The sequence below is a fragment of the Lethenteron reissneri genome, chromosome 30, assembly GCF_015708825.2.
Source record: "Lethenteron reissneri isolate LAM-NWPU_2019-01 chromosome 30, ASM1570882v1, whole genome shotgun sequence".
NCBI classification, from domain to species: domain Eukaryota; kingdom Metazoa; phylum Chordata; class Hyperoartia; order Petromyzontiformes; family Petromyzontidae; genus Lethenteron; species Lethenteron reissneri.
The window spans coordinates 6,988,472-7,002,530 of record NC_083808.1 but is presented as its reverse complement, the minus strand read 5'-3'; the positions used below and the strand labels follow the sequence as shown (position 1 = coordinate 7,002,530).

At 40.3% G+C, this 14,059-nt stretch overlaps 1 protein-coding gene across 4 annotated transcripts in view; it reads left to right on the top strand.

Annotated features, from left to right (window-relative positions):
• FRMD4A (FERM domain containing 4A) overlaps positions 1 to 9,733 on the top strand; it is a 146,670-nt gene extending 136,937 nt beyond the window's left edge. For 3 of the 4 annotated variants that reach the window (XM_061562957.1, XM_061562956.1, XM_061562958.1), the window contains exons 22-24: positions 1,149 to 1,332; positions 1,899 to 1,995; positions 4,255 to 9,733. In XM_061562957.1, coding sequence (XP_061418941.1) covers positions 1,149 to 1,332; positions 1,899 to 1,995; positions 4,255 to 4,387 — 414 coding nt within the window. In that variant the 3' untranslated portion in view covers positions 4,388 to 9,733. Of the gene's footprint in view, positions 1 to 1,148; positions 1,333 to 1,898; positions 1,996 to 3,574; positions 3,638 to 4,254 lie in introns of all 4 variants that reach the window. The other variant, XM_061562959.1, reaches the window with a different exon arrangement.
• Positions 9,734 to 14,059: the final 4,326 nt, after the last annotated feature.

Genomic DNA, 14,059 nt, shown 5'->3' with positions numbered 1-14,059 from the left:
CATGAAAATTGACAGACAGCTCTATATAAGAATGGCATGTTATAATGATGATGCGTAGATTTATCCATTACAATGTATTATTACTATAATAGGGTTTTTCCCCTTTTTTCTGGCAACAAAACTGAAACCTTTTTACAAGGAATCATGTGTGCATTAACCACAATGCTTGTGCATTTTGACCACAAGTATTGTGGTTAATGCACACACGATTCCTGGTAAAAAGGTTTCAGTTTTGTTGACAGAAAAAAGGGGAAAAACCCTATTATTATATTTTGGTATTGGCAAAGGAGGTCTAATGATGTCGATGCTTACCCCGAGCCCTCATTACTCTGATAGTGCATCGTCTTTCAGCTGTACGCTTTTGGCGTCCTCTGGTCTAGCACCAATTGAGACGAGGCTCAAAAGAAAGCTGTCTCTGGTGTGGACCAATCAGTTTCAAGGACAATGCATATATTATCAGTTTGTTTTTTGTTTGCATTTTGACCACAAGTATTGTGGTTAATGCACATGTGATTCCTCGTAAAAAGGTTTCAGTTTTGTTGCCAGAAAAAAAGGGGGAAAACCCTATTATTATATTTTGGTTCTGGCAAAGGAGGTCTAATGATGTATTATTACTGTCACAAGACCAGAATCACATTTTTGGTGTAATGTATTATGTATGATTTCTTAAAGTTTATTGCAAATGATATGGCTTAGGGGTATATATAGACTAATGGAGTGAATATACTTTACAACTGTAACAGAATAAAATAAGAAAATACAAATGAAATGGTAAAACAGGAGACGAATAATTAACTCTTGAATGCAATCGCCACCCTGAATCGTAACAATTCATTTGAGAATGGCATGGGCGGGGAAAGAGGGGTGGGTGCTAAATCATTAAATGCCATTTTAAAAGTGACCTTACCACTGCATGAGTTTTTTTTTCCGGCAGTGCCGTATAGCTCTCTGAAGTGTTTTATTTTTCGTGTTGTTACCGCACGTTGTTCGGCACGGCATCTGCGAGTTTATTCAGCTCCTTAAGCAGCAGCTTCCAACGAAGCGTTGGGCGTCACGGCCCGAACCTGCGCGCGGATACAACCCCGAGGACACATCGGAGAGCCTCAGCGGTGACCTTGTGTGTTTTTTTGTACGTGCGCCGACGACAGGTGGTTCGTAGCTGCTGCCAGGAAGGCGTTCGGACGAGCACTCTTGAGCACCTGCGCTCCTGGTACGAGCGCAACGCCTATCGGGACCCGCGGAGGCTTTCGCACGTCTGGTCAGATGCTGACCGGCTGGCGCTTTACCCCCAGGGCGCGGCCTCGCCTCCTCCTAGCAAGCCCACGCAAACAGGTGCCGCTGTCTCTCCTCTCAACTTCATCTGCTTTTGTTGGCCGAGGTTCACAAAAGAAAAGAGAAAATAACCTCGTGGTGTGATTTGCATATTTTTTCCTCTGGTTTGAATCTTAAAAACACCACAGCTGGCATGCCATGATATTACACACACACAACAGCTACGCTCTACGCGGTTGGCTTCGTAAGGTGCAAAAGAAGTTCAACATACATACAGGCTGGTAAGCCAGGGAACGGCGACCAGCAAATGATCAAAGAGAGGCAGCCGCATTCTTGCTGTGTGGTTCGTGGTTTGAGATCGTTGCCCGCAGACGGAAATGTCAAGCTGACCATTGGCGTAGGAGACGGTCACATCTGTCGTGTGATGTTACGTTGTGGTTCGATACAGACCGTTGCTTGCACTGCTGTGATATGCACTCGCTTGACAAGAGCCCATTTGTTAAATGGTTAACCTGTTGGCACTGCGGTGCAACAGCGTATCAGGCTGCAGCTAAGGAGTTGTCATTGCGCCTGTAACCTATTTGCCCCAGCTAAACGCTCTCTGTTCCTCCTGTCGATGTGGGCAGGCGGGTGTGGAGGCGGCAGTCGGAGAAACACGCTGTCCCCTGCTCACCAGGCGGATGAAGCTGCTTCGTACACACACCAGCCTGTGCAGCACACGAGGTGAGCCTGAGCGCAGGTTTCAAGTGCCGTTTTTGTTCAACCGGGGTGAGAACTCAATCGAGGCAGGGGGGTAGTCTTATGAGCATGAGTGACCTGGGTAGTAGTCTCATGAGCAAGCATGACACGTGTGTGTGTGTGTGCGCTCAGCCTGGCATAAGTGGTGGTGGGAGACGTGACCGTCACTTGGAGGCCAACGACGGCTTCTTGTTGTGCGTGGAGAGTAGTGGGGGTAGTGGCCGGCATACTGTAATACAAATCCAGCCACGGTGAATGTTAGTAGCAAATATACAATGAGAATTTTGCCTCGATTGCTCGCGTTAAGGTATGTACCCCAACAGTCTGAATGCCTATAGATCTTTCCTATCGTTGTTTGCCTATTAAGTCTAAATCCCAACTGTTGTAATGAATGTTTTAATCAGATGCAAATTGGATACGTGTGTATTATTTCTCACGAACATTATTTTCCCCCACAGTCTGTCCAGAGTAAAAGGATGATCTTTGTATTTTTGTCTGTGAATACTATTATTTAAACTTGATTTGAAGCTTTCGTGACTGCAGGAATCCATACTCTTTGGTTCTTTCAGTAAAGTCACGTAACAAGATTGCTTGTGTTGCGATCGAAACGTCGTGATTTGTTTTATTTAATTTTTACCTATGTGACTTTACCGAAAGAACCAAAGAATAATAATATTATTCGTTACAGTTACGGTGTGATACTTCAACAGGCACCAATGTTCTAGCCATTTGAACTCAAATCTCAGATTTTCCTCCCACTGCCAATTTGTTTAATGGCATGGGCTTCTCATGAGTCAGCTCATCCCAACACGACTCATTATGGAGCGCTATTGGTCATTAAATACAGCTGACTCAGCCCGATGAGCCTCAAAGAGTAAAAATCGCTACTCTACAGTTCGTTAGTATAAACAACTACTGCTGGATAATGATATTAGTGTGTTAAACCAATAGGCTGAAAAAACTATGAACTTTCCAAACCAATATTAGCATGAGTATCATAAGTTATAAGTTCGATGTGGCTGTTGAATTATAAATCAATGTGTCTATGTTCCCGCTACTTTCCTCTATGCATTAATACACCCCTAGTACAACGGATTTTATATTACTATGCCTCATGTATTACATTGTTGAGCTTAACCTGCAATGCATGTTACTTATTTAACAGAATAAGTGAGAATGTAATGTTAACCCAACAACAGTAAATGTCGAAATGCAAAAACTAAACCGAGCTATAACATCAAAATCAGCTGGTATTCGTAGTGATTAGTTAGAACGCTGTGTGTATATATATCCAGTGAGATGGTGTGTATGAGAAAAGTAATATAGCTACGGCTGTTAGCATTGATCAAAATAGAAATTCCACTTTTTATGAAATTACAGTTTCCTGTTTCTCTTCCTTGCCGAGACTTCAATCTGTTGTTTTTTGTTCATTCACTGAAGTGGGTGACTTGCTGTTGCTGCACTGTGCCTTTCTCCTGGGCTCTACCTCTGGATTAGTCTCCGCAACTTCTGACCTTCCATTCCCTCTGCATCTCGTTTTCCCGGCTGTCTTCCTCGTCCTCAGTGATACCACCCCTCCCTCTCAGGACCCCCCAGAGGCTCCTCAGCAGCCCTAGGGAAGCTGCAGGTAACATCGAATGTGTTCTTATGAACTAGGAAACAATTTGACTCGTTTGCAGTAACATTCATATACATTGGGGCAGCTTTACAAAAAAAACGGTTTGAGATTGAAATATACTGAAAGAGTGCATAGACTCGAATGTTGTTTCAGTTTTCAATTGGCAAATTGTGTTGCACATTGTATTTTGTACAAGAGAATAGACTTTAAAATAAGCTTTCTTTCTCACATGCCCCTTGGGCATATGCACGTAACGCATATTTTTGCCAAGCAAAATTTAACTTGGAAGGGATGCGATTAGCTCACGTTCAGGTATATTTGGAGGGCCAAGGGCCTTTAGTTGTCATGCTTCCTGCCTTTGGAACTTTGTCCCAAGTCATATTAAGAATGCAGGAATCAAGACAAATGTTAAGTTGTTTGCATTTGCGTGTCCTTGGGACTGAATAAAGAGCTCTCTATATAAGCTAAATATCTAAATATATTGGATTGTAAGTTTTGTTGATAAGCCTTTCTTCACAAATATTTGCTGGATGTGTGACTGTAACATTTGCGTCCAATGTTTTGCATTAATGCTCGATTAAGTCCTGTGGGTTTTTTTGTTGTTGTTGTTTTTTTTCTCCCAACAGGTCGTACAGCAGGATAACATACTACTCGAGTATCATGAACGGGCAGAGAAGCCACCGTGCTCAGCACATTACCAGCCCACTCACTACGTGGCACAAGGAAGACCACATTCAAAATACAGCCAGGCTAACTTGACCAGTGTTAATAGGATAGTGTATATTTACGTAAGAAAACGATTTTTAAAAATATAAAAAAATATTTTGGTCAAATGTAAAAATAACAAGTCAGCATTTTCACAAACTGGCCCTCCGGTTGCAAGAAATATCGTTTTATTGACCAGCATATAATGTATGTTTATCTCTTTGAAACTATTTTCTCTTAAAATTTGAATGCAAAACAAATATATAATAGAATTTATTTAAAGAGTGTTGTTTTCAAACATAAACACATCATCATTACTAAGCTACAAAAGCATGCAACTACAATCTCTCTCCAAAAGCTATGATACTTCTTATAACAGCAAAATAATAATAACGCCACATCAAAATTGGATGGTAATTCTGTTTCATATTGCAAAAGTGGCTTTCATTCAGCTGGGCTGGATTTAATTAGGGTACTACAAGATTTGTTTTATATCCATAATTACATTTTTTATATTTCATTGGAACCTCACTAAGTTACCTTATAATACGAATTCCCTGCTATATCTGTGAAACGCATTTGCAGTCCACTCAGGTCAATTGGTTCTGTGAATTAGGGGACTTCGCATGATCTAGACAAAGCAGGTTGAATAATTGTAGATTACCGTGTTAAGATAATGCACAGTGGCTTGCTCCTGCATATTATGTGATGGAATATTTCTTTCACATCTACACACTGGCATATGCAGTATTGATGACTCCCTACATCACTGACAAATATTATTTTTGTGTGCCCCCCCCCCCCCCCCCCACTTACTCTCTGAACAAGACAATCCTTGAACATCCTTACCCATAATGCTTTTTAAATTTGAAGTGAAGGATTTTCAACGTGAGCACATGGAAATCCTTCAGAAGCCGCACACAAGGATCCAAAGTCCAGAGGGCAGTTGCCGTCACTCATTTTGACATTTGGACAAAACAATGCAACCATCCTTTGGTGAGGACCAACGCAAGCATTAAAACACACTGGGCAATAGTCTGAGCAGAAAGGAATCTACCCAAGCACAGCCTTTGAAGAACATTTAACAATGCCCCATTGTAGGTAGATAGCTAGTAATACGGCATAAATTGCGAGTTAAACCCAACAATGGATAAATACATTGGAGCAATGTATGTAGCCATTGAGAATACGTCGCTTTTATAAGAATGGTATATAAAAGTAGCCTGGAATATAGGACTACCTTTTGCAATGGCAAGAATGTGGATAATAAACAAAAAGAGTAAGACAAATGTTGTCATAGATATATTGCGTTATTATATTCCTAAGGGTCTAGGTTGTGTAAAAGTCACCTTTTGTCCAAAAGAATAGTGCATTGGAAGCACGTGATTTAGTTTTTGTGTGCAAAGGTAGATTCAAATGTGCGAAACATTGTAGAAAGTTGTATAGATAAAAAAAATTTGTTTTTTCCATAGGTCATTTATATGTCATATATATATAAGAACTGGTATGAGTTCTGCCTGATTTATTTCTTTTCTTTCTTAAATAAATGTGCGGCGTTTTTTTTTTATATGCCAACTTTTGAAGAGTTTGCACCGTCTCTGTGGAGACAGCACTCGAGACAGAATTTGCTCAGAAGCAGCGAGGTGAAATTGATACGAGAGAAGCAGACATCTGGATTATATTATGTGCATGCACAAAAGAGGCTTTTATTTTTAGAAAGTAGTGTTTCAAGGGAAAAAAAATCCCCGTTCCCCCTCAAAATGTTTCCTGACTGAAATTTAATTCAGGGAAATGTATAGCTTCTGGGAAAGCTACATATTTTCCTACAATTAAAAAGACCGTTTCCTGGAGGATGTGCGAGCTGTTAGTTTATATAATTTTATTTATTTTATTTTTTGTAAAAAGAAAACTTTTTTTCTAAATGTGTATTTGTTGTAGTGTAACTGCAAAAACTCATGGTGCTGTCATGCCATATTTTACGAAACGCTGATAATAGGTAACCACGTTTTTAAATTTCATTTTTCTTAAAGATTACGTGAATTTTGGTACACTTTTGTAGCTGATTTTCCATCAATTTATATGACCTGAAACTTGTGGATAAATGTCAATATTGTTACGTGTAAACAAAAATATTCGTGTTATTAAAATCATAAACCAAAACATAAATAGAATTGATTATTGGAGAGCAGGTCAACATTTATTTCAGTAAAAGTATCATTCTATTCAAATATAATTCACTGTCATACAAAGTTCAACAAACATCACACATTTTCATAATGTTTCTAGCATGTTCGTCAATGGCATTGAATATCGTTTCACTTATGATTTAGAAATGATCATACACAGAGCTCTATAAGGTACATCTGAAAGTGACTCATGTTGGTAATATTTTCATGTCAGCATGAGGGTAAAAATAAGGGTGAGTCAGGCACAATGACACCCGCGCATTCCAGAGCAACCTCAAGAGGCATCTATGGTATCTCCGGTGACTTACAATATTAGTCAAGAGCCCAAAACAATCACTTTTTGTGTTGAGTGAGCCCATGTAACATTATTTCCCCTAAAAGGCCACCAGAACTATTTGAATGGGCTCCCATCATTTGTTGGTCGCCAATGTTTTAGACCTAGTGCACATAACATCAAATGTTAAGTAACTTTTTTTGTGTACATTTTAGCACAAGCTATTTAGATATTGGCTTGCATTACAATATCGTAACTATTCATGTCCCACCATTACATTGACAAGCAAATTACAACATTGCATTTTTGTACAATAGCTCGTCATTGAAAATAGATTTTCCCTCTGCAGTTTATAAACCCTTCATACACTCATGGGCAACACATAATAGAAGTTGGCTAGGGATTGATTTACATGTACAAATTTAAGCACTTGTATGAAAAAGAATGTTTTGCCTTTGTTCTCCATTCAGTAAAATGAGTGCAAGATATACATATTTTAAACAAATAAAGTATAATTTCTTTAAACAAATAAAGTATAATTTCCTTAAAATAAACATGTTTTTATTAAATATTAAATTAACAATACATTCTGAATACATATTAAACCACTTTGTAATGTACTCCTAAACAATATATGATGTGCTTGTATCGAAGACAGCGGGATTTATAATTTGCTTATTTTACCTGCTTCAGCAAAACACACTTAGGTTATGACCTTTGATTATAAGTAATGTATCTGACTCAATGCAGAAAATAGGAGGTATTTGTGGTATTGGTGGAATGTTTGACACTTTTGAAAAATGTGTCACCTGCTAAATATAACCAGAGTATATTACTTTAAGGGTGCTTGCCACCAACATTGAACCAGTATGGTAGAAGTTCTAAAGTAGCACAAGTCATCACTTCAAAAAGCCTTCGAATCTATGTCTTCAAGGCTATATTTTGATGACGAGCAGCCACACCAAGTTTAACACGCTTGTTTCCTTACGTAAAATAATTTCTCTTGTCACATTTATCGATATCCTTACTAGCTTCAGATTATGGTAAATACAGTTCTTGCTTTTCAATAGTCATCAATCTAAAGTCATGAAACCAGTTTTGTACCATTTTTTTACAATATTGAATTTCATTGAAGACCATACATAAACACCTTGCATGGGTAGTTTTTCTAATATATGAAGATGAAATGCAATTCATTGCATGCTTTGTCCTCGAGTCAAAAAAAAAAGAAGTTACATTGCCTTTTTACTTTTGCCATAACTTATTACGTGATGGGCAAATTGTTGAACACTATGGCCGTATTGGTAATCCACATCATGCAGTTTTGCTAAAATCAAGTTTGTAGGAATACCACTAACTGTGCCTGTGCACTGCGGGCAGTGCCATCACCTATTAGAATTCTGAGCTGAATGCTTCTCATTAACTGATAACTTGACTCAATGTCTCATATGGCAATGTTCTATGATTGCTTAAGGAAGTGACTACCTGAAGGATGGACGTTATCCACGACTTCAAAAACAGCCATTGATGCATCTGGCTCAGCATTGTGACCAACATTATGTGACTCAAAATATCCAATTACAGGACATATGAGTTAATATAATTACAAACCATAACTGATATAACAATACATTATTCTAATACAACTTGGATGGCATGTGTTCAAATATAATGTTTGAGTAAACAGCATTCATGGTTAGAATATATAAAAGGTATATATTTACAAATAGTGTATTAACTCCATGACCCTTAACAATGCTGTGTTTATTATAGCAAATCCTATAATCAGTGGTAAACTGGATTTTTCATAGATATAATACTTTCTCAGGTTTTTATGCCAATGCCAGGAAAATTGCCAAATCCATTTGCATTATATGTGTGTTTTTTTAAACAAATTTCTTAATAACACTTGGAAAATCCAGCCAATAACTCTGGTGATCCCATGTAATGTAATGAAGCTTTGAGACATTCACTTTTTAAATCCGAGCATAATTAAATGAATCATGGTAAAAAAAAATACCAATTTAGCCCACAAAAGATATGCCAGCAAATGATTAAAAATACCCTTTTTTTTCGTTTGCCATTTCTTTAATGCTACAGTTAAGAGGCTTGCTTTTTATTTGGCATTCACAATACAATTGAAATACCGAGGTATGTTGCACAGGTCTTTTTACTGCGTCTATAACGTATTGATAGTAAAACAAAAAAATCTAAACTAGTACTATATGTTTTTGATAAAAGAAAAAAATTTCCAGAGTGTGGGAATGAAGAAAAATCTGAAAAATTCCATCTAGGATTATTTGAAACGATGTGAACAAATGTAAATAGGTGGAATTTTCAGTATTTAATTACAAAAAAATCTCATACTTCACACAGATGTACATATAGGAGATATGACATTACCTTTGCAGAGGACCATTTAGCCTATAAGCTGAAGACCAATATGTTTTATAAACAGTATTAGCAGTCATAAATATTTCATTTTGAATTGACTGCCGTATATGTTTAAAATTGGACACACGAGTCCATTTTTAAATGTACATAAATAGATGAATTGTACAAAGATAATTTTACGTCATTTTGTCATCTCTGTATAATATGACTTAAGTATTTCTTTCATTGTTGTATTGTTAAGCTGGTTCTTAATATCTTCGATAGCTATTAGTATTGTTTTGTTTTAAATATTGATGTTACTTCTGTGCTTGTTGTACCTAAAAGTATAAGTTATATTTGAGAGGCGTTTAATTAAAGTTGCTCAACTTGGTCCATCGATAAATTGCTATACATTGTAGATAGCATGTATACTGATAAGCAAGTTCATGCTGTTGATAGTGTGCTTTTTTCACCTGCAGGCATTAATAAAGCATGGAACAATGTGAGCGTTTATAATTATGAGTTTTAATGGTGTCTTCTTCAATAAAGTATCTTAGTCCAGCTTTATTGCTGGTGTGTTGACAAGCAGTTTTTTTTTAAACGACGTTTCACCTTTTTTTACAGAATAATGTGGGGAGTGGGTAAACCGTTTCCACCTGTCCTGGTTTTCCCAGGATCATCCTCATACTGAGTTGGTGTCTCTGCTCATCCGTCGCACTGCGCTTTCAGGGCAACCCAGATGCTCTGAAATATTCAAGGGCTTCCACGCCGATGTACAACCACCTGTGGATGCAATTTTTTTTAATCATAAAACACAAACATTAATTCGTCATTTGTGTGCCTGTGCTTAACTGCATCGCCCTATTAATTCCTTTTCTGCCCTCACCCTCAGCCAAGCTAGCATTTTAAACAAACATTTTAGCAAAATTGTAACAAACATGCAACGACTTACGCAGATTAAAGACAATGATTCCAGACGTCGCAAAACAAATCCATCCAAGTCACTGCACCAATGTAACCAGGCTCCCTCGACGTCTCATTCTTCGGTCGTGATCTTTGGAACTTGAGCTGTGGTCATTTGTGTTCTGCGTTTGTGAGCTCCTGCCTGATGTAGAGAAGGCATGGAGAGTCGTCGATGAACCACGGTGAAACTTTAATTCATCCGCTCAATAGAAGCATACTCGCAGCAGCACGCAAGTGTCCTCCCGCGCAAAGCCGATTAGCATGTATTAATTCTAGATTTGAAACTTTCGTGACTGCAAGGATTCATACTCTTAGGTTTTTTCGGGAAAGTCACGTCGGTAAAAAAATAAAATTAATAAAAGTAAAATAAAAATTCCGAAACGTCGTGAATTTTTATTTTACTTTTATTAATTTTAATTTTCTTTTTTACCTACGTGACTTTACCGATTATCACGGTTGGCTGCGTAGGGTGCAAAAGAAGTGCAACGTACATGCAAAGCAGCACGAAAATCTGGGCCAGTAGGTCACATCCTCATCCCTAATCACTCACGGAGGAGCAAAGCCCAGTGCACAGTACACACCACTGAAACGACTCGATTCAACACAGACACGTTACAGGAGATGTGCGTCTTCCCATGATATGGCCCGATTTATGTACCTCACGTGGCGACCTGAAAAATTATTATTACACTTATATAACTATATTTTAAGTTTGTCTTTTAACAAAGACTATGCCAACAACTAAGCAGGAAATGTTCAGCCAATTCCAATATGGCCTTGGAAAACAACCTTGCATATCTTGACGAAAGAATGTAGGCAGGGTTGAGACTTGATTACCCTTCTGATTATGTGCATGCAGATGTCACTGCAATGTCATTGTCATTTGAGGTGGCCTCATATGATACAATTTGGGTTTACGGTACAGGTACATAGCATATAAATGCGACCGAATCTCAAGACGCTCGACAAACAGTGGGTATGTATATGCAATTGAAAGGCAGTCAGTCGTTTTTTTTTTTGAAAGGCGGTCAGTCGTAACCAGACGAGAGGAGGAAGGTCTTTGGCCTCGACTTCAATCGTGCAGGGAGTTCATAGCACGATTTGCAGAGTTCCAAACGATATGGGCAGCACTGAATGAGCGACCTCTTGCCTGAGCATTGCTGACCAATGAGCACTTCTACGTTAGGTTCTGGACCGAGTGAATACTTGAGTTAATTCCACAGCAAAACGGCAGTCAATATGACAAATATCCCTTAAATTTGGTAAATAAATGATGTGGTGATGCTGCGTTGGCAGTGGTGCACAAGCACAATTATCACAAACTAAACACATTCGTCGAATACTTCCTTGAAAATAAATAAATTGTATACAGGGATTACTTACGAACGAGTTAGATTCCAGAAGTCTGTTCGTAAGTCGAGTTGTTCGTAAGTCCAACTCTACTCCTGTCGATTCTAAACATGTTGTACGGCATGCACACTAAACACGGGGAAATGCCTTTAAAAGTTGTATAATCTCCTGGAGATGTAGATGCCACTGGTTCTTCATGTTCTGCAGATGTAGATGCCACCACCGCCATCTATTCTGGATATACGGACAGGTTTGTTGATATCTCTGAAAGTTCGTAAGTCGAATGTTTGTAAGTAGAGGAGTCCCTGTATATTATCTGAGACGTTTCGGGCAATGACCCTTGTTCAAAGCACACATTTGGTTCGGCTGATGTGTTCGAGCAGACGGTTTGTAGGCGCCCTCCGGTGGCTCAACCCTTAACTGCAGCAAAAAACAATTCAATGTCTACACATTCAGTACGTTTTTTTTAAAATAATTAAGCTGTTCTGTATTTATAACATCAAAAGACACATCAACCTCACTCAGCTTACCTAATATAATTGGCCACTGTAATAATTAGGTGTATAGTGTACTGCAGTTTTTAACTGGTGTGTATAACCTTGGTAAAATAAGAGATTATTTTTTAGATGCTGCTGCGTTTGCAGTGGCACACAATAAACAACAAAACGCAACACATTCGTTCATAAATGTGGCCTTAAAATAAAAATGTATAAATATACAAAAATATCACTTTGAATCTAGAATGGTTCAGCAACGTTATTCCGCACGCCAATACGCATTCATTACAAAATAAAATTGCAGTCATTATAATCAAGGCGTTTGCATGTTTTTTCTTCATTCAAACCATCGCCTTCAACACTTCCGGGTCCTCCGATTTTTCCCCTCCACGTTCTGAAACGTGCGTTAGAGGCATTGGTTGCATTACATTTCCATAACACATTGTCCTGCGGAGGGAGCTGGTATGAACGTTGGGTTGCTCGGTCAATGGCCAGGGTCAACGGCGGCGTGGTGTATTCCGCAAATATGCCCGACTGTGAGGGCGGGCACAAGCCGGCGTGAGTAGGTTAAACGTTGAGTTTTATAAGGGCACCACGGGGTGACCAGCCCCTCCCCACCCAGCCCCACCCCATCCAGCCCCTCCCCACCCTCCCTCCCCACCCAGCCCCTCCCTCCCCACCCAGCCCCTCCCTGTATGACAGACACAATAATCCCCTGTGGGCTGGTGTAACCAGGAGGTTCCTACCAGTATAAGCCACTTCGTTGAGCTAGCAATCGTGGTCAGGCCGCTTCTGAAAAATAGCGATATAGCTCAGTGGGCTCTCGACAATTCGATAACTTTTATTTTAAGGCCCCCAAATCTAGATTTTAAGTGCCCCACAAACATGTTTGTGCGTGTCATTCAGAAATCGTTAACATATAAGATTGCGGAGTTTTTTTCGTTTGACAGAGCGTGAAACGGCCCCATCCTTCATGAATCCTTCCTCCCTGCCCCATCCTTCCTCCATCCTTCCTCCCTGCCCCATCCTTCCTGAATCATTCCTCCCTGCCCCATCCTTCCTGAATCCTTCCTCCCTGCCCCCATCCTTCCTGAATCCTTCCTCCCTGCCCCATCCTTCCTGAATCCTTCCTCCCTGCCCCATCCTTCCTGAATCCTTCCTCCCTGCCCCATCCTTCCTGAATCATTCCTCCCTGCACCATCCTTCCTGAATCATTCCTCCCTGCCCCCATCCTTCCTGAATCATTCCTCCCTGCCCCATCCTTCCTGAATCCTTCCTCCCTGCCCCCACCCTTCCTGAATCATTCCTCCCTGCCCCATCCTTCCTGAATCCTTCCTCCCTGCCCCATCCTTCCTGAATCATTCCTCCCTGCCCCCATCCTTCCTGAATCATTCCTCCCTGCCCTCATCCTTCCTAAATCCTTCCTCCCTGCCCCATCCTTCCTGAATCCTTCCTCCCTGCCCCCATCCTTCCTGAATCCTTCCTCCCTGCCCCATCCTTCCTGAATCATTCCTCCCTGCCCCCATCCTTCCTGAATCATTCCTCCCTGCCCCCATCCTTCCTGAATCATTCCTCCCTGCCCCATCCTTCCTGAATCATTCCTCCCTGCCCCCATCCTTCCTGAATCATTCCTCCCTGCCCCCATCCTTCCTGAATCCTTCCTTCCTGCCCCATCCTTCCTGAATCCTTCCTCCCTGACCCCATCCTTCCTGAATCATTCCTCCCTGCCCCATCCTTCCTGAATCATTCCTCCCTAACCCATCCTTCCTGAATCCTTCCTCCCTGCCCCATCCTTCCTGAATCCTTCCTCCCTGACCCATCCTTCCTCCATCCTTCCTCCCTGCCCCATCATTCCTGAATCCTTCCTCCCTGCCCCCATCCTTCCTGAATCATTCCTCCCTGCCCCCATCCTTCCTGAATCATTCCTCCCTGCCCCATCCTTCCTGAATCCTTCCTTCCTGCCCCATCCTTCCTGAATCCTTCCTCCCTGACCCCATCCTTCCTGAATCATTCCTCCCTGCCCCATCCTTCCTGAATCATTCCTCCCTAACCCATCCTTCCTGAATCCTTCCTCCCTGCCCCA